Source organism: Rattus rattus, chromosome 17 (assembly GCF_011064425.1).
Source record: "Rattus rattus isolate New Zealand chromosome 17, Rrattus_CSIRO_v1, whole genome shotgun sequence".
In the NCBI taxonomy this organism is placed as follows: Eukaryota; Metazoa; Chordata; class Mammalia; order Rodentia; family Muridae; genus Rattus; species Rattus rattus.
The window spans coordinates 40739467-40763405 of record NC_046170.1 but is presented as its reverse complement, the minus strand read 5'-3'; the positions used below and the strand labels follow the sequence as shown (position 1 = coordinate 40763405).

At 53.1% G+C, this 23939-nt stretch overlaps 1 protein-coding gene across 1 annotated transcript; it reads left to right on the top strand.

Moving 5' to 3' along the window:
- Nucleotides 1–3751: 3751 nt before the first annotated feature.
- Mthfsd (methenyltetrahydrofolate synthetase domain containing) lies at nucleotides 3752–15273 on the top strand. The gene is made up of 8 exons (XM_032887974.1): nucleotides 3752–3818; nucleotides 5448–5554; nucleotides 6792–6905; nucleotides 7771–7884; nucleotides 9452–9542; nucleotides 10773–10885; nucleotides 11052–11177; nucleotides 14746–15273. The coding sequence occupies exons 1-8, from the start codon at nucleotides 3803–3805 to the stop codon at nucleotides 15190–15192; spliced, it is 1128 nt and encodes a 375-aa protein (XP_032743865.1). The 5' UTR covers nucleotides 3752–3802; the 3' UTR covers nucleotides 15193–15273.
- The last annotated feature ends 8666 nt before the right edge of the window (nucleotides 15274–23939 follow it).

The window sequence follows — 23939 nt, the reverse complement described above, 5'->3', positions numbered from 1 at the left end:
ATGTGGTTGCTGGGAATTGAACTCAGGACCTCTAAAAAAAACTTTCTCAGGACAAAAGTCTCAGTCCTTGATGGATCCTAACTCATTCTAGTGAGAATTTTCCAGAAGTTGCCAGGGTGAAGAAAAGGATGAGGGTGGAAGTTCCAAAGGACATCAGAGAACCCAGAGACTCCGTGCCATGCTCGATGCTGGATGGCAGAAAGCTTAACAAAGGACAGGTCTGAGGGACTCGGAATCCAGAGTGTGCCCTGGACAGCCATCTTCCCGGGGTTAAGATTCCTGAGTGAGATAGGACTTGTGCTCAGGTAAGAACACGTCCTGCCTGTAGCAAGCACATGTCAAAATATTTAGGGCTGATGTTACAGACTCTGCAACTTTTAAAATATCCGAAAGGGGTTGTGCCGTGGAGAAGAGCAATTGCCAGGCATTCAGATCCTGATTTCCACCCCAGCACTGCTGAAGAAGACAGGGATAGAGGAAGGAAGGGAGGAAGAACAGAAGGAAGTGGGGAGAAAAGGGAGGAAGAAGCAAAAGGAGGAGGGAGAGGGATGAGATAAGTACTCCACCAATGATGGGTGGGGTTTTAGCTGTTTTCCAGCCTGTGATAAATACTCTGACCAAGGAAATTTCAGCTCACAGTTCCTCAATTTGCAGCAGAGGTGGCAATGGCAGCGTGGGGGAGGGGAACAGGGACAGGACAGGAGCTGCATACTGTAGCCACAATGAAGGGAGCCAGGGCGACTGCAGGGGTGCCGGTGCTCAGCTCTGCTCGGTTTCACACAGTCCAGGGCCCCAGACAGGGAATGTGATGCCCAGTGATGGATCCCCCTTCCCCCATTAATGCCTCCAAGATAATCCCCACAGACAAGCCTGAAGTCCCCTCTAAGTAAGCCTAGAGTCTGTCCAACTGACAGTGGACACTAAGTATCACAGCTGACAGGAGTAGGAAGGGGAGCCTCAGAAATGTAACAACATGTAACAAAATAAGGGCTTTTAAACTTAGGGACTCCTTTGTAGCAATTTTCCTATAAGTTAGGAGATTTTCAAAATCAAACTATCATTATAACTCGGAAAATAGAACACAAATACCACAGAAAGTGAAGGTCTTTCCACAGCAGTCAGTGAGTGGAGAGAATGTTCAAGAACCTCCCAGCGTCCACTCTCCCACTGTTCTGGGAGTTTTGAAGAATCCTGCCATGAATAGCCGTGACATTGTGAAGCCTCGTGACTCACCCTCCAGGCTAAATGGGCTACTGTGGGAGCCTGCAGCTCTGACTGGAAAGTCAGAAAAGACAAAGGTGCTGAGGTAGACATTGGATCTGGGATTCGGAACCACCTGAAATCTTGAGATTGAGGATTCCTCTCTCTGACGATGAGCCACATTCAAAATCCCCAACTTGAACTGGTGACTCAAGTGACCACAAGATGGACTCTGGGACTATAAGATGCTCATGGACTGGTTAGAGCAGGGGCAAAGTGGACCCCTGGGGACCAAGCCACTGCTTGGACCATGGCATTTGCTTTACCTTTAAGGGTAACATTAAAGCCAAAGTCACCTTCTCCTCACCCAGCTTCAGTCAGGACCCTCTGCAGCCCCACACACCTGCTGAGCCTTTGGCCTTCCAAAGCCTCCCTAGCCACCCTCTCTGAAGCCTCCATTGAGGACCTCCTGCCTCCCTCCCCCTCCACATATACACATCCCTTACACCGTTCTGTAATTGTCAGCTACACCAGTAAGTGTGTATCTGCTTGTATCTGCTGCCAGGCCACACACAGTGGGAGAGGACATCAGGGCAAGGTAGACCCCATGCTGTCTGGATCCTTTCCTTTTTTAATTAAAAATGTTTTGCATTTATTTGTTTCGGGGAAGGGGACATGCACCAGATTGACTATGCTGTGGTCATAGGGCAGCTCCCCAGAGTCAGAAGTCAGCTCTGTTCTTCTACTATGTAAGTCCTGAACTCTGAGGCCTTGCTTCATAATCCAAAATAAATAAACAGATGATTGTTAAAACCTGCTGGAGGGGTGTTCTCTCTGTTTCCGGGGAAACATGTTTAATCTAAGATAGAGCTTCAGGAGAGTGGGCTAGGTAGCCCGGCGTCCACGCAGAAGGGTGCTGGTCAAAAGCCCAGGTCCCAGTCCTTTCTCTGAGGACAACCTGACATAGTATTGACAATTCTAGAAACCAGAGGACACCAAACGGACAGGACACTGCTGTCCCTCCATACTACACACTTCAGTCAGAGGCATTTGGGTTAAGAAAGGGCTTGATCGGTCAAATGCTTGCCTTGTAAGGAGCACCCATGTTAAAGAATAAAAATAAAAATCTGGGTGTGTCAGTGTGCACTTAGGGAGGAAGAGGAAGAGAAAAAGGAAGATGAGGTTTCGGGCAGGGCAGAAAAGCAAACATTTGCCAGGCATGGTAGTTCACAACTTTACTCCCAGCTATTGGGAGAAGAGGCAATTGGGTCTGTGATTTCAAGGCCAGCCTGGTCTACATGACGAGTTGTAGGCCAGCCAGGGCTGCATGGTCAGACCCTGTCTCAGAAGAAGTGCACCATTCATTTTGGTGATTAGTGGACAGGAAGAGTGGAATGCTAACACACTCCATCCAAACAATGGGAGAATCCATGAGATGGCAGCCATGAGGCCACCTTTCCCAGGGAGGGAGCGTCTTGGGGAAGTCTTGTCAAGGTGCAAAGGTAAGCTGCAAAACAGACAGCAGGTCATTGACCCCCAGCCCCCAGCCCTGACCAATCTGAGGCTGGGGTGCGTGGGGCTGGGCGGCCAAGGCAGACTTGTACACCCTCAGCCGAATCCGATACTCCAAATGCACAGTATGGTGGGTGACTACAAGCTCACGTGGGCGCGCGCGCGCGCGCGCGCACACACACACACACACACACACACACACACACACACACACACACACACACTTTATGAGACTGGAGCCGGATGCCAGAACCGGCATGACCAACAAGGCTGGAGATGGACAAGGCCAGTGGGTGTATGTACATGACCAATGAGGAATCAGAAGCTTCCTGGCCCAGCACTTCTGCGTTTCTGCTGTGCCGGGCTTACAACCCCCTTCATTTCAGGAGTGCCTTTTCTTTCCTTAATAAACAGTTTTTATTCTAGAACTAACCACGTGTTCCTGGTACAATTCTTGGTAAAGGAAGCTGGAAATCCTAGATCCACCCCTATATACAGGTTTCCTTGTTAACCTTTAATTTCAAGAGATGTTTCTACAAGTACTATACCTGCATGTATGTATGTATGTATGTATGTATGTATGTATGTTGGTATGTTCCATATAGTTTTGTGTGCGCATGATGTGTGTATATGAGCGCATAACACAGCCCAGGTTGTGAAGGTCAAAAGACAACTTTAGGGAGTCATTTTTCTCCTTCCACCCTGTGTGTGGGTCCGGAGGAACGAACTCAAGTTGTCGGGCTTGGCAGCAAGTGTCTTCATTCTCTGAGCCATCTCGTCGGCCCTATAGTGTAATATGTTCCATACAGGACAAATGCATGCGTGTTGTGTGCGTGTGTGTCCCGGGAAGTCCCGCGCATCCGCGTTCTAAGGAGGCTCCAGCGATGGCCTCGATCCTCTAAGGCGTCTGGTGCTACTTCAGGTAATCCTAAACCTGGAACGGGAGCCCCGCCCACTGCACCATGCGCGCATGCGCGTGCCTCGCGGGCACTTAGCTTCAGTGCGCAGGTGCAACGCGAAGCGCAGGCGTCTGACGTCATCGGTGCGCCGACAAGCGCTACGGGAGGCGTCGCTTGGTGACGTGTTGGTCATGGAGGCCCGGGCGGGTGAGCAGTGCAGAGGGCTATGGGGAAACTGAGGCTGGGACGGCGTGGTTGTCCCCGCTGCCCGCACGCGTAGGGAGGACAAGGCTTGGCCTGGGACGCCCAGGCTGACAGCGGGGAGGGAGGGTCAGTCTCGCCCTCACCCTGCCGGGCTAGACAGGTTTAAATCAGCCAAGGCTGGGGATGGCCACTGAGTCGAGCACTCTCCTAGCAGATTCTCTGCCTGCGCTACAAAGCGTTTTCAACAAGTAGGAAGTGACAGATTGGAAAGCATACATTGCTGGACAGTGGGGTCTGCTGATGCAAACGCTGTGTTGGGGCTGCGAGTGAGAGAGAGACAGAGACACGGTGGGGAAGGGTAAGAGCGTCGGTTGCTCAACCAGCCTATGCAGTGGCTCACAAGTCCAGTACCACGGGAAGGGATCTAATGCCCCCTGGCACCTGTATACACCACCCGGCAGGTTGCTCGCGGTGCACATATATAATAAATACATCTTTGTTTTCTTTTTCTTCGAGTCAGGGTTCTTCTGTGTAGTCCTGGCTACCCTGGAACTCACTCTGTACTTCAGGCTGGCCTCTAAATTAAATGGCCTGCCGAGAACTGCGATTAAAGGTTTGCACCACCAAGGCACCGGCCATAAATAACAAGAAAGACAAATGTGCTTTCTATACACCAGCCTTGTGAGGTGTGTGAGGTCATTTGTTAGGTTTAACAGTTTAAAAGGACAGGTTGGGGGTGTGACTCAGTGATAGGGTTCTCGCTTAGCACACTTAACGCCTCATGTTTGACCCACTGGATCACTAAATAATTCAAAAGACTACTGTCATAGTCAGGGTTTCTATTTCTGCACAAAAGCATGACCAAGAAGCAAGTTGGGGAGGAAAGGACTTATTCAGCTTACACTTCCACATTGCTGTTCATCACCAAAAGAAGGCAGGACTGGAACTCAAGCAGGTCAGGAAGCAGGAGCTGATGCAGAGGCCATGGAGGGATGTTACTTACTGGCTTGCTTCCCCTGGCTTGCTCAGGTTGCTCTCTTATAGAACCCAAGACCACCAGCCCAGGGATGACACTACCCACAATGGGCTGGGTCCTCCCCACTTTGATCACTAGTTGAGAAAATGTCTTACAGCTGGGTCTCATGGAGGTCTTTCCACAACTGAGGCTCCTTTTTCTGTGATAACTCCAGCTTGTGTCAAGTTGACGCATAAAATCAGCCAGGACAACTACCTTCTAGCCAGACCTAGTGGCTTACACGTAACCCTTGCTACTTGGGGACTGAAGGAAAAACCCTTCAGGTTCAAGCCTCATGTTGAACAGAGCAATGCCCTGCCTCAAAAAGGTGTGTAGCTTGCTTATAGAGTGCAGGAGCCCCTGGTACTGCAAAGAAAAGAATACAAATTAATTTCCAGCTAGGTTTTTACAGTATGCTCCAGCTTCCTAGCAGAAAAGAAGGAGCTTCTCTCAAATGGTGAAGGAGCTTGAGGGAAATCTAGTATTTTCAGTTATCTTAAGCTAGTCTGACATCACAAATTCCCGAGCTTGTGGTGTCACAGTGGCCGGTGTGCATGTGCCCACGTGCATTGTGGGATTGCTTCTTACCAGCACGTCACAGTCCTCCGTCGTTATAGGAGATGTCTCCAAGCAAAGCATACGTGAACGGATTTGGGACTACATGGAATCCCATGATATAGCTGATTTTCCCCGACCTGTTCATCACAGGATCCCCAACTTCAAGGTACAGAAGTGTTCCCAGGGTTGTTAGAAGGGGATCAAGCTATTCGAGTCACTGACACAGATCCATTGCTCTCTGGTAGGATGGATTTGGAGGGCATAGTGTGCAGAGGCAGAGTCCAGGAGGGCTTGGAGGGCATGTGGTGTTCTGATGAGTCCTACTCCATCACCCCTTGAGCCTTGGACCACAATCTCTGCACTGCAGAGGCTACAAGTGCTTGTCACAGAGCTGGCCTCCATTAGCCATTTAGGGAGGGGCTTGTGGAGCCCACAGAGGGAAGCCCAGCCTTTCTACCATCCCCGGGCCTCAGTTTCCTAACTGTTCAAAAATATAAGTCAACCCAGGACAGTTTACATGGAAAATAGCTCGCCTTAAAGAGGCCGTGTAAGCCAAGTGCTGGCCTAGGCTGGCCATCCTGGCAGGGGGAGGAAGGGGGATCAGGAGTTTAAGGTCATCCACAGCTACATTGTGACTTGAAGGCCTGACTAGGCTGCAGAAGACCCTGTCTCAGAGGGAGAGGGAGAGGGAGGTATAGTTTGTGGTCTTTGTTTTGGGTTTTTGAAAAAAATCTGAAGTGCTTTGTGAAGACATGCCAAGGCCCTAGTGGGCTTAAAACCAGGCATCCATCCACCAGCACCCTGTGTTGCCTGGACTTTCTCCCTACACTGGCTTAGCTCTGGCCCTGACTGAGCGTGCTGCAGACTAGGGCCCCTGGAGACTGTCCCTCCTTGTAGTTTTGTTTCTGTGCTCTGTGGGAGACAGATGGATATGGAGTGCAGGGAAGAAGGATCGGGAAGCCCAGGACAGGCTCGTAGTCTCAAGAGTGAATCAAACGAGTGAGGGTGAAGGAGGCCCTCGGGCACCCTGCTCCTTGACTGGGTGGTGCTTACACCACAGACTGCACTTGAGATTTGCACTCTCTTCAGTTTTCTTTCAGTAAAAACTGAGTTCTGGGCTAGCCCCTTTCCACCCTGTGCTCTTTCTGTCTCCTTGAGGGAATCTGGGCTCTTATATCTGGGTGGATGCTGGGCTGTGATGCCTAGGCCAGACCTGGCCCATGTCTTCTTCACGGTGACACGTAGTCACGTCTACACAGGGTGCTTCTCGTGCCGCGGAGCATTTCCCACACCTGCATGCTTTCAGTGCGGCCAGAACCATTAAAGTCAATCCTGACGCTCCTCAGAGAAACGTCCGCTTCCTGGTGCTGGAGGTAAGGGTGTCACTGTCTCTGCCTAACTAGGGGTCCTACCTGGCTGGCCAGAGCATCAGAGACCTGGAAGTCTTTGCTGGGACACAGGAAGTGAAAGTGGACCCTGATAAGCCCCTGGAAGGTGTCCGCTTGCTGGCACTGCAGGTAACTCCACTTGCCCAAGCTGCCCTCAGTCATGAAGGCTCAACTTCCAGCCGCCTGCCCCCTGAGCACAGTGTATGGAGGTAGACATTCACAACAGTGTATGTCTTCCCTATGCTGTTAATGTTCTAATTCCTTGAAGCAAAGAACTCCTCAGTTAGAAATCTGATACTTTGTCTCCCAAACAGAGCAGAGTCTGGGCATAAACGTGTAGGCCACTTCTCAGAGCAAAGGGAGGAGCCCAGCATTGACTTAAACTGCCTTATACCATCTCAGTCCGTATAAGACGAGAACTTGGTGTGTGTTTTAATGCTCCCAGCTCTTAAGCAGCTATAACCCCCAAAGCAGGCAGAGTGGTTAAAGACAGCCGCAAGGGTGTCCTGGAGGGACTCGGTGAATGCGATGTTGACCATAGCTCGGGCTGAGCCAAGTCTGCTGCTGTTGGTGCTGCAGTTCCAGCATGGGGCTCTGGGACTGCCAGAGGCTGTGGGGGCGGCTCGCTTGTCTCCCACTGCTGTCACAGTCATACAGAAGCCTCAGCTGTGCAGGTCGCCTTCCACATGGTCCAGGGAGGACGGCAGTGATGTGGGATTCCTACTCTGTTCTCGAAGCTAAGGATTGAGCAGGATTTGGCTCATGAGACTCCAGGGAGCGGCAGGAACTGTGGCTGATGGGGGCGACACAAGGGATGGACACTCTCCTGTACTGTCACCTGCAGTCCCCTCCTGGCTCTGAGGAGAACCAGGCAGGAGAGAGGAAGCAGCCTGGGTATGCCCAGGTGTTGCTTAGCCCATATCTCTCTCCTCTTCCTGCAGTGGGGAAAACATGCACCCGCCCTGTAGTTGATTGACTGTCTTCTCCCTCAAAGAGCAGAAAAACACTGCTGGTCCCAACACCTCGACTGAGGACAGGGCTGTTTAACAAGATCATACCACCCCCTGGAGCCACCAAAGACATACTGAGGAAATGTGCCACCTCCCAGGTGAGTGCTGGAAACCCACACCTTCAGGGACTGTGCTCCTGAGTCAGTGCACTGTAGACCGCCACTGAGTTTACACAGAGCCATGAGAGCAGGGTGAACAAGTTCTGCAGTTCCATCCCAGCAGTAGACGCTTGAATGGCCATGTTTGTGAGCTGGGGAGACCCAGTATCGGGCACCGTGGCGCCCTCTTGTGGTAGGTTTGGCACTGTGCACCTGTGCTTGCTGAAACAGGGATGGGCCCTCTGCAGAGCAGGCTGGGAAGGGCCTGTCCTTTGGAACTGCCGACTGGAGCCTAATTGCATGTCACCAGACACTTCACAGTCTCTCTAAACTGGTCTGGAGATACACTTGAGGGTTGGAGAGCCAGGGTTTGCATCTTACGTAAAGTAACACTTGGTAGCTTTTTAGAGAACCACAAACCCTGTCATTTACATAAAGGGATTGTCCCTTGGGTCTAACATGTAGCAGTTGAATGATTCACTATTTCCTCATAACTTATTGAAAAAATAGAATTGCCACGGGGCACTGACCAGAAGGTAAATAAAAAACAATGAAAAAAAATAAAATAGACTTTAAAAAAAGAAAAAATAGAATTGTCTACAGCTTACAAAAATGTGTACAACATGCTGTAAAGATAGAATGTGTGCACAGAGGAGCCAGTATGGAGGGCTGGATTTGGTGGTGCACATCTGAAATCAGCTGCCGGGCAAGCTGGTGTGCGAGGATTGCTGGTCCAAACCTGCCTTTGCCTCACAGCAAGATGTCTCAGAATAAAGATGAAAAGGGTGTGTGTGTGTGTGTGTGTGTGTGTGTGTGTGTGTGTGGCGTATACCTCACTGGAGCTCTTCCACAGCTTGTGTGAGGCCCCGTATTCCATCCCAAACTGAAGAAACTAGGAAAAGATTTTTAAAAAGAGGCAGGAGGGTAAGATGAATGCGGGGTTCTGGTCCGTCCCAGGCCCCAACTTAGGCAGAGTGGAGCTTTTTCCCACAACCACAGAGAGGGACCGCACAAAGGGTGGGCGCTTCGGGCATGCCCGGCAGACCCACACTGGCAGACCCACACAGATCTTGCCAGGTCTCCGACCTGCCACAGAGGCGCAGTCCTTTCATACTTTCTATACAGGCTCCTGGTCAGGATGGGTGGCTGCACTTGGGGTACATTTCCAGAAGCAAGAGTGCCTCCTGAATGAAGACACAGCCACACGGGGGCACCTACCGTGTCTTAGGTGCATAACCCGTGGCCTCATTTCAAACGAGCATCCTGATGTCCCTGTGCTGTGAGGAGCCTAAAACCCCCTGACTCCCCAGGCCACGTCCTGCTTGTGTGCCTCCCACCTGGTGCTCCCGGTGGTGCTCCCTGTGGGGCTCACCAGCCCGGGTGCTGAGTGACCCTGTGTGGTCAGTGCCCCCTGGCCATCTTCCTGGGATAGGGACTGTAGGAGACGTACCCTCTGACTACTCCTGGAACTGGCTGTCCCAGGAGGCCCTCTGGAGGGTGTTGTGGGACTTACACCCCCCCTGCCCACTCGGAGACCGTGAGCTCCACCTCACATTTCCCTTCACAGGGTGTGCGGAACTTCAGCGTCCCGGTGGGCTTGGATTCCAATGTCCTTGTGGATTTAGTTGTGGTGGGATCTGTTGCTGTGTCTGAGAAAGGTGAGTTAGAGACAGGCTGTGGATATTCCGGAAGGCTTGCCCTGTGCGCTCCCCACTTGAAGTGTCTACACTGAGAGCTTAACATCAGCCCATGTGCTGCTTACCTGGACTGGCTTTGTCCTGTTTAGTCAGCCCACATCCCATACTGAGATTTGGGGTGGGAGGGATGGAGTCTCACACCTCACAGGCCTGCTCATGGCTGGAATCACCCAGCATTAACTTTAGCAGACTGATGGTGAGTCGTAGTCTCTCTCCTGCCTTTAGTTTTGGTCTTTAAAGATAGAGTGTTGCTATTTGGCCCAGACTAGCCTACAGCCTGCATACTGTGTCCTTGCAGTCTTTTGTACTGTATAGTCTTCCTCCTCTCCACCTCCTTCCAGACCCCCATACATGTATGCCACCATGGAGGATGGCGGCTCTCAGCCTGCGGGTCGTGACCCCTTTGGGCTCACATATCAGATGTCCTGCACATCAGATGTCTCTACATTACCATTCATAACAGTAATGTGATGTACCACTGAAATAATCGTATGGTGGGGGGTCAGTGCAACGTGAGGAACTGTATTAAAGGGCTGCAGGGTTAAGGCGGTTGGGAACCTCCTGCCTGTCTGCCTGTCTCCTGCCTCTCAGCTCACCTAGCCATGTAGCCTGTCCCTCTGTCCCTGTCTCACTCCTTCGCCCGGAGCTCAGGCAGGTCTGAGTCTTAGGCGTCTTAGGCGTCTGGGTGGGGTGCTTGCTCCTGAGGTGATGCTAAGGTGGCACTCAGACTCCAGGCGAGGAGAGCCCAGGCCCACACTGGAAGCTGAGAGCCATTACAGCTCACTGCCGTCCTTTGCTCTTCTGTGAAGCCTCACCCTCCCCGTCTGCCTTTTCTTCCCTCCCGGGCAGGCCGATGAGACACCTGTCCCTCGGTAGAGCTTGGCTCTGTCTCCACACTGACTTTCAGTTCTTGATGGCAGAACCTTCCGCCGTCCCCTGAGCCAGCCTCTGAGTGCTGACACCTGGCCCTACCCACTGCTTTTCACGGTGTCTTGCAGTCAGGACAGACCCCCCCAGTGCCAGCGTGGTCACTCCCCATGGCATCTGAGGTTCCCTCCCTCCCTCCCTCGCCATGCACTTTCAGTGTTCGGTGCCTGTGGGTTGCAGTGAACAAGAGGAACTCCGGGGCCCTGTCCTTCCCACAGAGGCCTGACAGGAGCCCACGCCACTGCGCCCCATCTCATCCCTTAGGCTGGCGAATTGGGAAGGGAGAAGGCTACGCTGATCTTGAATATGCCATGATGGTGTCGATGGGAGCTGTCCACGAGGGGACACCGGTCGTCACGATTGTCCACGACTGCCAAGTACGTCCTGCAGATGTGTCCCTGTCAGCTGCTCCAGGAGTGGGAGTGGGGAGACACCTGCTCCTCCTCATGGGTGCCATTAGAGGTGTGGCAATGCTCTGCCCGGTTCCTGCTGGGACCTGCGGGCCCTGCTGTAACCTGACTGTCAGCTCCCTACCCTGTCCAGGTCGTTGACATCCCTGAGGCTCTCCTGGAGGACCACGACCTCACTGTAGACTACATCCTCACTCCTACCAGGGTCATCGCCACAGGCTGTGCACGCCCAAAGCCAACAGGGATCATGTGGTCCAAGGTGGGTCATCACAGTGACTGACAGTGCGTACTCTAATGACTCTCATGGTGTTCCTTGTGTGTCCTGGCCGCTGTCCACTAGCCTGTGTGACTGGACATGAGAATTACCTACAACTTAGAATGGTGTAGCCCGAGTCACCTCTTCAGACTGAGTCCTAGAGTCTTACTCCGAAAGCAGAGGTGGGGAGGGAGGGTCACTGCCCTGTGGCTCCCTTGCCGATGGTTTCCATTCTCTGTCTGTCTGTCTGTCTCTCTCTCTCTCTCTCTCTTTGTGTGTGTGTTTGTGTGTTCATGTATGCGCATGTTCAGAGGCCAGAGGTCAGCCTTGGGTGTCATTCCTCAGGGTATGCACCACCACGCCCTTCAGGGTTTCTGTTTTTTGTTGGTTTTGCAGCTCTGTGGGGTTGGACTCACAACCTTGTGATGGGGGCACGCACTTTGCCGCTGAGCTGCCTCACGGCCCTTTGCTTATTTTTGTTTTGGAGGAAGGGTTCACTGCCTAGGCCTCTCAGGTAGCCAGGATAACAAGCCTACACTGCTGGCCCCAACAAGGGATTGCAGACTTCTAGGTGATTGACGTGTGAAAGTCAAATCTGCATTTAGTTTTCAGAGGATGGAATGATTAGTTAACAAGTAGCGCTTTCATTTCACGTGTCGTGCGACAGCATAATGACCATTCCTAATTGCCAACCAGGAAAAACAGGTCTCTTATCACCCTCGGCTGCACCAGCAGCCTCATTTTGTGAACCCAAATGTGAGCGAGCAGCTGGGAAGTGGCAGAGCCAAAGGGGTTGGGACTTGTGGAGATGGGAGCCACACTGGGCATCACCACTCCTTACTCAAAACAGGCTGCTCTAGAGAGGAGTAACGCCTGGCTTCATGGTAGTCTGAGCATTAGGACATGCGGTCATCCTGACCTAAGCTGCTCGGCTTGCTAAGAAAGAAACCTCAGAGCCTGAGAGCTGACCTCATGTGCACACTGTAGAGAGATGACCTCATGTGCACACTGTAGAGAGATGACCTCATGTGCACACTGTAGAGAGATGACCTCATGTACACACTGTAGAGAGATGACCTCATGTGCACACTGTAGAGAGATGACCTCATGTGCACACTGTAGAGAGATGACCTCATGTGCACACCGTAGAGAGATGACCTCATGTACACACCGTAGAGAGATGACCTCATGTACACACTGTAGAGAGATGACCTCATGTACACACCGTAGAGAGATGACCTCATGTGCACACTGTAGAGAGATGACCTCATGTACACACTGTAGAGAGATGACCTCATGTGCACACTGTAGAGAGATGACCTCATGTACACACTGTAGAGAGATGACCTCATGTGCACACCGTAGAGAGATGACACACTGTAGAGAGATGACCTCGTGTGCACACCGTAGAGAGATGACCTCGTGTGCACACTGTAGAGAGATGACCTCATGTACACACTGTAGAGAGATGACCTCATGTACACACTGTAGAGAGATGACCTCATGTGCACACAGTGCACACCGTAGAGAGATGACCTCATGTGCACACCGTAGAGAGATGACCTCATGTGCACACTGTAGAGAGATGACCTCATGTACACACTGTAGAGAGATGACCTCATGTGCACACCGTAGAGAGATGACCTCATGTGCACACCGTAGAGAGATGACCTCATGTACACACTGTAGAGAGATGACCTCATGTGCACACTGTAGAGAGATGACCTCATGTGCACACCGTAGAGAGATGACCTCATGTGCACACCGTGAGAGATGACCTCATGTACACACCATGAGATGACCTCATGTACACACCAGAGAGATGACCTCATGTACACACCGTGAGAGATGACCTCATGTGCACACCCATGTGCACACCGAGAGATGACCTCATGTACACACTGTAGAGAGATGACCTCATGTACACACTGTAGAGAGATGACCTCATGTACACACCGTAGAGATGACCTCATGACCCTCATGTGCACACTGTAGAGAGATGACCTCATGTGAGACATGACCTCATGTGCAGAGAGATGACCTCATGTGCACACTGTAGAGAGATGTGCACACTGTAGAGAGATGACCTCATGTGCACACCGTAGAGAGATGACCTCATGTACACACCGTAGAGAGATGACCTCATGTGCACACCGTAGAGAGATGACCTCATGTGCACACCGTAGAGAGATGACCTCATGTGCACACCGTAGAGAGATGACCTCATGTGCACACCGTAGAGAGATGACCTCATGTGCACACTGTAGAGAGATGACCTCATGTGCACACTGTAGAGAGATGACCTCATGTGCACACTGTAGAGAGATGACCTCTTGTACACACCGTAGAGAGATGACCTCGTGTACACACTGTAGAGAGATGACCTCATGTGCACACTGTAGAGAGATAACCTCATGTGCACACTGTAGAGACCCTGCCTTGAAGTCGTGGCTGTTCTCTCAGTGGTTGTTCAGTAGCTCTGTGGCTCCCAAAGAAAGGAGAAATTGTCTGTGGTGGCTGTGAAGTGTCAGAAATTACTAAACAGGTCTGACTCCTGGTCCACTGTAGGTACGGTTGTCCGTGCTGAACCTGCCAGCTCAGTCCAGGCAGTCCACCAGCGAGCAGGCTACTGATGGAGCCACGGCCCTCAGGGTCCTCACACTAACAGCCATGTTCATGCACATTACTCATCCTCCAAGGCACTGTGCCCATGTGGTGATCTTCCTGCCATCCACTGTCCCTGCAGGTTGTTGGGATATTGTGGCCAACTGTATTGGTGGCCTGTGGGAAAGACCCAAAGGCTGGCACTGAGCTCGACAAGCTGTTCATTTAGCTACTTGGTGACCCTCTGCCAGGAAGAGCTGCCTGAGTCATGCTCCATGTGCTGTGTGTGTAGGGCCAGCCTCGCTTTGACCCAAGAATGCTCCTGACCATGTAAGGACCCCATCCCAGCCACAGGCACAGGAAACCCTCAGCCTCCCGGAGGCAGGCAGGGAATTACTTGCCCTCTGTGGCCTGTGAACACAGTGACTGCAGGAGCCTCTTGGAGGTGGGTGGCCCACAAGGAGCCCCAGCTGTTTCTACTTCCCGGGCCTCCAGGAAGATAGAGGCCTGTTCCTCCCTCACTACGTACGGCACACGAAGGGCCAGTCTGGACGACTTCAGAGTGCCGGGATCTCATTCAGGCTGACATGGGGAAAGAGCTGTGGGTTGGTGACTTTCGTTAAGCAATGGAATCCGTCAGTTCTGGCAGTGTAAGCTTCTCATGGTGAGGCAGGGGATTGGCAACTTTGATGTCCAGACAAGCCTGGGCAATGCAACGAGGCCTTGTCTCAAAATAAAAAGTGGCTGTGCCACAGCCCAGTGGCAGAGCGCTTGTCTGGAGTGAGGGCCTGTGCCTCACTCCCAGAGACAGGAGTTTTATCTCCCCAGAGACTGAGCTGGGCCCTTCAGCATCCTTCTATGCCCGTGGGGTGTGGTATCCCCAGAATTCCTCCTGAGTGTGGGCGTGGCCTTGGTCTGACTCCCCTCTGGGCACCCCAAGACCAGCTCTGGCTGCCTTCTCTTTCAGGTCAGCTGTGAGATGCTTACGAAAATCCCAGTGCTCAGGAGCCTCCGTGAGCGAGAGAAGCGGGCGGGGGCCGATGTCACTCTTCAGGCTGAGCCTGGCACCCAGCAGCCAGCTCCCAGCACTGTCAGGAGACCCCAGGATAGACCACAGTCACAAGCAGGTTTCCGAGGAAGGTCCCATAGCTCCCTGGAGGGGACAGACACCCACCTAGCTGCCACTGTGTGCTTGGGAAACCTTCCCTACAGTGCTCGTGTGCGTGAGCTGAAGCGAGCCCTCCAGGAGCTGGGGGCGGTGCCCCTGAGGCTCACCTGGCAGGGGCCACAGCACAGAGCTATTCTACACTATACAGACTCCGCTGCTGCCCAGCAGGCTGCCTCTCTCCTACAGGGCCTGCGACTGGGTGACAACACCTTGACGGTGTCACTGGGGCAGCAGAGGGATACGTGACCTGGTGTGCAGCCCCAGCCGTGCCCTTTCTGCTGCTGGGATGTGTCTGGCATGTGACAGTGCCATCGGTGATGACCTGCTGCTGTGTGAGGCGCCTGCTCTGCTCCTGGGGAGAGGCTGCACTTCCCTGATGGGTGGGGTGATAGCAGGCAGCACAGCACGCTACCACGCTCGGGATGCTGTGAGCGCAGACCCATCCAGGTCTGGTTCTTGTGAAGTCCACCTGATGTTCTCTGGGTACAGATGGTTCAGGGGCAGAGCAGCCCGGACAGAGGTAGACAGTGGAAACCTGTTTGAGGATGTCTGAGAGAGAGCAGAGGCTGTGGCAGGAACCGAGTGCCCTGTGACCATGGAAACCGCCACTCCAACCCGAGCCCAGCAGAACAGGAGTGGGGAGAGCGGGGATTCTGCATCCAGAGAGCACAAACCTCGAGTTTGAGTTCTGTTCCTGGAAACTCTGTGTTGTGTGCACACGTGATGGCGTCTACCCAGGCTGCTTAGGGCCACGCCATCCCTCAGGTGAGGAGGTGAGGCACTTGGCGGGTGCCTGTGCTCTCCCAGAAGCACTTGCGCCATTGATCCTAAGGAAACACATAAGCATTTATGTGGAGAGATGATTCTGTTCAAATACGCATGCCTGGGAAGTTATTTTGTGTTTACCAGTGGGTCTTCCACAGTGACGGATGGCATTGTCCTTTGCCCCAGAAGGGCAGGCCTCGCTCATTAAAGGAAGGGAACTTGTGGTGTACATCTGCTTGCCTTAGAAAACGATAGTTCAGTAGCCACCGCTTCCAGGTTGTCACAGGGGTCACCAGGGGTGGCTGAGGGAAGCAGACTCAGGCTGTGCCGGCCTCTAGCCTGGCAACCTGTTGGCCTGGCCCCAACCCCACTCCTGCCTCACACAGCCACTGACCACCCCATCCTCACCTGCTCTGCTCTCCTCGGGGTCCTCGCCTGCCCCTCATGTCCCTTCTTCACATTGTGTCCCACTGAGACAGTGCCTACAGGTTAGCAGCATGGGGTCGTCTGTTCCCTCCTGCTGCAGGCCAGCGGGGTGTGAACAACTCAGGAAATCCGTGTTACATGAGCTGGGAGGTGGGAGACAACCCTTACCCAGAAGCCAGCCAAGCCTGACCCATCAGTAAGTGTCACTCCGGCCTTCCAGATGGTGCGGGCCTCCTGCTACTGTCGCCAGAGTAATCCAGATGTGTTGGCTCCGTCTAAGCCACTGCATTTGTGTAAAGTGTGTAAGCGCTGAAGCCCAGGTGCCCTCAGTCTAAGCTCTGGTAGATGCTACAGGGCGTTCCCTGTCTCAGGTGCCTCTGAGGTCTGGTTCTCCAGGTGACAGGAGCCACAGGTGACAGAGTCACTGCGTTCTTTGTCACTACAGTTGCCTAGCACACGCAATCAAAGTGGACAGGAAGAGTTGCTGTCCAGCACTGAGGTGGCAAAGACACTCTAAGTGTCGCTGAGGCTTCTAGGTCCCTCCTTTCTTCCACTCATGTTTTTCTGCTTTGCCAATAGTGGAGACCTGGGCAGGGGGATGGCTGTTTGCAAGAGTTCATCCTCAGGACTCATCTCACTCTGGATTAATTTGGGTAACTGTTGCAGTGATGAACCACCATGACCAAAGCAACTTGGGGAGGAAAGGGTTTATTTCACTCACAGTTCCATAGAAACTGGTCATCATCAAAATCAGTGAGGCCAGGAACTCGAGCAGGGCAGGAACCTGGAGTAGCAGCTGATGCAGAGGCCATGGTGGGATGTCGCTTACTGGCTTGCTCTCCATGGCCTGCTCAGCCTGCTTTCTTATAGAACCCAGGACCACAGCCCAGGGGTGGCACTGCCTACAATGTGGCCTGGGCCCTCCCCATCAATCATTTTCTTCTAAGAAAATGTTCTACAGGCCTCTCTGCAGCCTGATCTTACAGAGGGCTTTTTCCCAGTTGAGGTTCCCTCAGATGATTCTACCTTGTGTCAATCTGATGTCAAACTATCCAGCACAGTACTGGCCTCTTCCTGTGTGTGCTCGCCCTGCATCCTCGCCATCCTGTTGAGAGCAGAACTCTGCACCCTGCCATGACAGACTGAAGCTGAGTAAACCCTTTTGAGCATCTTGACAAGCTAAAGCAGGAAGATGCAAACCAACGGTTTTCCCTGCAACCATTATAATGTAACTTCTAGAAACAGAATAACAAGGGCTAGAGAAGTAGAGCCTTCAAGAGCCATTACTGCTCTTCCAGAAGACCCGAGTTCAGTTCCCTCCACCCATGATGTCACAAAGCTCACACGCACCCACAGCTTCAGCCACAGGAATCTGACACCCTTGTCTGACCTCCACTGCGTGTGCACGCATACCAGCAGTAAAACTCGTAAAGTGGTCGAGCCTGATGAGTTTGACAGAAAATGGTTGCAGATCCTCAGAAAGATGTCAGTAGAAGTTCCTCAGGGAACTAAGAAAACAGAGCATCAGGAATTGTTACCCACAAGACCAGAGGACTGCAGAAGTTGACCTATGGTCTCCCACATGCGCACACACACACACACACACACACACATGAAGACCGTGTAAACAGAAGGAAGCTGGCAGAGGAGACAGAGAGCGGTGACCTACCCAATGCTGGCTTCTAACCATAGTTGGAGATGAGGTTTGGTTCCAAGGTTCAAACTTCCAGGTGGTATTGCTGGCATTCCCTCCTTTCCTGTGGCCTGTCACAGTGAAGCCACACTTAGTACAGAAGCCATGGTACCTCAGAAGGAGAGACCAGAGCAGCAGCAGTCACTGTCCTGAGGAGCAAGATGGAGGCTTGAAGGCTAGAACGCCGGGGAAGAGGCAGCTAAGCAGAGGGGCCACTTTACAGGTCCTGGGGTTTCTGTTCTGTAAAGAAGCAATGTGGGACGAAAGGGCTTATCTCATCTGTCCATTTCACAGTCTGTCGTTGAGGGAAGTCAGGGCAGGGGTGCAGGTCAGCTGACGCAGAGACCATGGTGGAGGGCTGCTCCTCACGACTCACTAAGCCTGCTTTCTTGTAGAACCCAAGACTACCAACCTAGGGGTGACACAGCTCTCCCTGTCAGCTGTCAATCAAGAAAGGGCACCAAAAGCTTGCCCACATGCCTGTGTAGTGGGGACATCTCAACTGAGGTTTCCTCTTCCAAAAATGACGCCAGTTTGTGTCAAGTTGGTCTAAGACTAGCTGTCACATTAGGGGAAGCATGTCTGTCTGTGTGTCAGGCACCCATAACCACTGCTCACAGACCGTCCCAGCACTGTGGATGGCCAGACCCAGGAAAGCACTCGTGTAAAGGCACAGGCCTGATGGTCTTCTGTGGCCTGAGATGCAGTTTTCTGTCTTTATAAAAGGAGCCAGCACAGGCTCACCTCCTAGTCCTGGCCTGATGGCGAGTCCTGGACAGCTGGGCTGCTATTACCCCCAACCCCACATCCCAGGCCCCCTGGCCTGATGCCACCTTCCCCGGGTCCTGGACACCTGGCCTGTGTGTGATGCTTCTGATGTTGCTGTTCTCATGGCCCCAGCAGAGGTAACGAAAGGCAGCCATGCTCCTGCATTTTTTTCTGGGCTCTCTGACTAGAACCTCAAATAGAAGATATGTCCTAAAATAAAGAGAGCATCGATTTTATTAGTTACTTTTGGATTTTCTTTTGTGTTTTGTTTTTTGAAACAAGGGTTTCCCTGTGTAGCTGTCCAGAAACTCACCCTACAGACCAGGCTGGCTTCAAACTCACAGAGATCCGACTGTTTCTGGCTCCCTCCACATTCAGCTTCAGATTTCCAAACTATCAAAGGCTTTCTGCAAAACAGATCTGCAATTAGACCTACATTTAAGGGCTGTGGTGTAGGGAACACCCAGTCTTTAGTAGGAGCTGCCCTTGGACTTCACACTCTGAAGTCCCTTTTCCTGCAACTGGGAGAAAGGTACACTCTTCTATTCTCCCAAGAACTCAAAGTGCCCTTTGGAGCTTAGTGCAACTTCTAGGAAATGCTCCAGCACTCCTCACCAGGAGCCATCCTCCCAAATCTGGCTAAAATCACACCCTGTTTGACTTGTCATCTGGAGACCAGTCCCATGCAGTGATGAGGCTGACCTGCCCTATGGAGAGGACCAGGTGGCCAGCACTGCTTGGAATGGGTGCCATTTTGGAAGAGATCCCAGGTCAGGCGGAGGAGCCCTGAGGAGCTGGTCCCACTGAGGCAGCCATCTAGCCTCATGAGTGAGATGACTTAGAGTTGTAAGCCACTAAACTTGGGGGCAGATGATTGCTTCCTTGGTAATCAGTCCTCCTAAACAGTGATAGGCACAGGTAAATCGTCACATATAGACCTGCATCTCCTCTGAAGAATGGCGAGTCACTGGGTATAGGTAAAGGGTTCCATTGTCATTGCAGCTGAAGATTCCTCTGGCAGCTGAGTGCCAGAAGCTGAGCTGAGTTGCTTTTTATCCCCAGTGAGCAGGAGCAAGTCAGGGCCACTTGGCAGGAGAGAACCAGCCTCCTCTGGGCAGTGACTTCGGTCTTCCTACAACAGAGAAAACATGGACGTCAGGGTCACCCACTGTGCTGGGCCCGTTCTGCATCCTTCAGCTCAAGCCTCTCATCTCTAGGCTTTGGCTGCTGCCCTTCGGTGCTCCCGTGGCCACACTGCAGGTCCTGAAGACCCTGGAGGCCTTCCCAATCCTTCCCATGCTGCCAAACCCCAGAGAGTCTGGGTCACCCAAGGACCGCCAGAGAGACGTTCAGACAAGCAGATTTAAGCAAGTAGCTGCCGTTCTGCTGCCTCGCAGGGACAGGGCTGTCTTCTGTGAATGGAGTCCTTTCTTTTCCAGGACCATAAATCCAGAAGGTTGAAATGGGAGCTGACATGTGTCTGTGTGGTGTGGATGCTTCATACTTTGGTGGTTGGAAGCCGTAAGCACCGGCCTAGAGGTGCTGAGCTGTGGGTAAGTCTAGCACGGCTCCCACCTGCGGGTCCGACAAACCCACCAGAAGGAGCAGCTTTCCAGAGAAGGGTCTCAGGTCAGAACTGGCTGAAGTCCTGGAGCCTGGCCCTGTTGAATGGAAAAGGCTGTCCCCAGGGGGAACACTGACCTGCCACAAGCAGGGCCTCCAGGCCAACTGGAAGCCGCAGCAGCTTGTCAGAACACAGAGAGCATTTAGTGGTTGAAGAATTCCAAGTCAGAGCCCCACACGGCCTGAAGGGTGGGGTGGGGTTTGCAGTGTGTTCTAGCTGTTTGACCCTAGGTTGGGCTCACCCTCTCTGTTCCCGAGTTCTTCAGTTAACGCTTTTGAGATTCAGTGTTTCTCAGGTCTCCTCCCACCATGCGCACCACAGGAGGGAAGCAAAAGGAAGAGGCGCAGCAAGGAACTCCGCCCAGTGGCGAGCAGCCCTGAACCAGCATGTCAGCTTTCTGTTTCTCCAGGGGCCACAGGGTCTCCCTGGCCAGGCCTGTGCCCAGGGGCCTCAAAGCTGCCTGGGACTGGGTGGGAAGTGATGTAATCTTCCACTTTTCTGAAGCCCTATTGTTTGTGTGACCAGGAAAAACAATTAGTTCAACTTCCAACCAAAATTATCCATCTCCCCCAAACTCCCCTAAACCAAGGTCATGGGGCCTTGAATAGGGTCCGCTCATCTGGGCACCTGGTGAAGACGCATTTCCCGTAGTTCTAACATGAACTGTGAGAAACGGACAGCAGGGGGCGCTGTCTCCTCGTGAGAGATAGCGAGGGACAAAATCCCAGGGAGCTTCTCACGCAGTATCTGAGTTTCCTTCTTCTTTTCAAGGGGTCCCTAACCTTGAGCTCTCTCCCTGTATTGACACTACAACAAAGTGTGACCTGTTGCTCTCTCCCCCGCCCCCTGCCTACCTGATGCCCTGCCCTCCTGTGTAGCAGAAGGTCCCGCACAGGTCCTTCCTTCACACACAGGTCCACTTCTCTGACCCAACTCCACTACTGGAGTGGTGCTGGGGGTCCAGTAAGAGCCCAGGCCTGTCAGGCCCCTGCCATAGGAACCCAGAGACATCGTGTGCCTATCTAGAACACATTCCCAAAGACAGACAAGTTGTCCTTTTTCAGGGACATCTAAGAACCTGGCATTCTTCCACGTGGCTGTGACTGGGAACATGGAGCCCCTGCCTCCCTGATGTGATGTCACTAGTTTTAATAAGATGCTCAGAGAGGTTTAGCACATGGTCCCTCCCCAGGCCAGTGCTGTTCACCACAAGGGCATTGAACACCAGAACTGTGTAATGCGGGCTGGGTCCCAGCCATGCTTTCTGCCCTGGCCAGGCAAAGGGCCCATTGAAAGGGCCCTGCCAGCACTATGGCTGAGTTTAGAAGGGCTACCTTTTTAAACTATATTCAGGCGGTTCTACCCCATTGTCTCTTGGGTGACCAAAGCCCAGTGACATCCCTTCACAGCATCCCGCACCTGCCCTCAGCAGAGCACCGCCCCGTCCCATCTTGATAATCCCTCCTTCCCAGGTTCTCCTCAAAAGTTTCTATATGAGCACCCAGAGGACTGCGGACAGAGTCCATCAGCTGGCAACAGCAGGGCTGTGCCCGCCTGTCCTCTGTGAAGGAGTCCGATGGCAGGCGCCCACGGGTGCTCAGTGTGGTCCTTGTGGGCACTCAGTGTGGGTGAATTGAACAGTCGTGGCCACTCTTTACCTGTTGGATCATATTCCTCGCCAGACAGTATCTCACAGGTGGGAATAGAAAGCTGGGTAAATGGCATCCTAAGAGTGAGACCCCGGCTACAAAACCCATCGTAGAGTGTGGGGGTGGGGGTGGGAGGAGCGGAGAGAGAAGTGGGCGGGGAGTGAGGAAATACAAGCTCATCATTGAAGCTTCACAATCCGATCCATCCGGCTCGAGCCGCCGTACTTCTCCAAGGTAGCTCAGAGTCCAGCGACTGGTACTGCCCGCCCGCCCCCCCACTTGCAGGAAAGAAGGCCCCCTCTCTCCTTCAGGAGAGCCCACATTTGAGAAACACAATCAGACAGCTGCACCCTACTGCCGCCCAGCTTCCCCAGTCCTGTGTCAACTTTAGCCTGCCGTTTATTTCCACTGTACCGAGGAGTGGAAGGAAGAAAGGGAGCAGGCAGCGAGCTGTGGGGAGAATAGGAATGGCCGCTTTGGAACTCTGAGAAGGAAGCAGGAGTCCTCCGGGAGCTGTGGCCCTCCTGGGCTCAGTGGGAATGCTAGGCTGGATCCAGTCTCCTCAGCACTCCCCTCTCCGCCTACCATGGGTCACTGAGTAAAACAAGTCAAAGGCTTTGGGGTCTGAAAGCTCAGGGGCTGAGTCCCAGGCCTTCGTGTTCTTATTTTACCCCTGTCCTCTCTGAGTTTGGCTTTCAGGCCTGGGGTTGGGGGAGGGAGAGTAAGAGCCACCTAAGGGGGCATTTTGAGGACGGGCCAAGGTGTCCCCTGTGGAGAGGGCGGGGCTGTGCGGATCAGAGTGTCTCCAGAATGCTGCCTGCTACGCGGGTCATTCCCAAACTGCCACTGAAGCCAGAGCAGGCAGGAGAGGGCAGCAGAGGCCAGACCAAGCTACCTCAGCAGGGTCTCCAGAAGTTGATCCAAGAAGAGCTGACACTTCAGCCCTTACCGAGGCTCCTGTCAATCTGTGGGGAGGGCCTGTCAAGGGGTGGGGACTCCCCTCCCCGTCTCTCCCCCAGATAGTAACAGACTGGAACAGACCCCCTCTACCCCCATGTGGTGGGTCTCACAGAGCCACGGGCAGAAATAAAGTAACTTTTCTTCTCCCATCCTGAGACCAAGTGTCAGAACATTCTGGTAGTCTGTGTGGGAGTGTCAGGCCCAAACCTGCTGTTAGGTTATCCCCCAACTGGATGCTCACAGGAAGCTCGGAAGAGGAGGCTCCTGGAAAGTGTGGCTTGGTTCCCACTTGCTGTGTTCCCCATCCTTATAGTGAGAAACCCCAGGAGTCTAAAGGCCACCGTTCTCCCTTCTGGGTGCCAGGAAAATATGTCCCCTTTCTCCTGAGCACGTCACTGCTCCACCTCACTGGAACAAGATGGTCAGAGAAGAGGAATTCAAAGATGAAGGGTGGCTTGGTTTACACAATGCCAGGTGGCCCCAGGGCAAGGACTCCAGGTCAATATTTCCACTCCCTCCTGGGAACAAAGTCACTGGTGGGGGCCTGGCAGACGGGGAGCCAGGTTTTGGTGTAGTACCAACCCTTCCCTGCCCCGGACCCTTCAAACCCAAAGAGAAAAGATAACAGTGTATAGACTGCGCCTCTGTAGGCCAGGGCCTGCACGTCACTGCTCACAAACCCCCGTTGTCCTGTAGGCCTTAGGCAGTTCATTCTGACTAGGGCTGTGGGACCCAGAGGTGGAGGGCCTCAGAGGCTGTGCACCCAGGTACGAAGGAGGAAGTTGAGGAGGGGACTGTGTGACTTACCCACAGGGAGAAGCTTTGTACCTCCCTGCGGCTGGTCCATCTCCGGGCCTTCTCCCTCACACACAGCCAGTGCGAATGCACTGTTCTGCAAGGGTCACTTGGCCATAACTAACGCACTCTCACTGTGCGCTGAGCGGACAGTAAGCACTCACTCACAATTTCGCGAGCGACACCCGTGCTGAGTTTAAGCCTGTGACTTGCAGGTGCTGGAATGCTTTCTTGGGCACCGAGGTAAGAGCTTTCTACCACGAGCTAAGCCAAAATGTGCCCTGCAGAAACCCGGGTGCCACCAAAGCGGCGG

Bases quoted from the DNA above. Each gene is read 5' to 3' on its own strand.
- Mthfsd (XM_032887974.1), top strand. The intron at 5,555-6,791 runs GTACAGAAGTGT...CTGCCTAACTAG, and splicing joins ACAGGATCCCCAACTTCAAG to GGGTCCTACCTGGCTGGCCA. The intron at 11,178-14,745 runs GTGGGTCATCAC...CTTCTCTTTCAG, and splicing joins CAGGGATCATGTGGTCCAAG to GTCAGCTGTGAGATGCTTAC.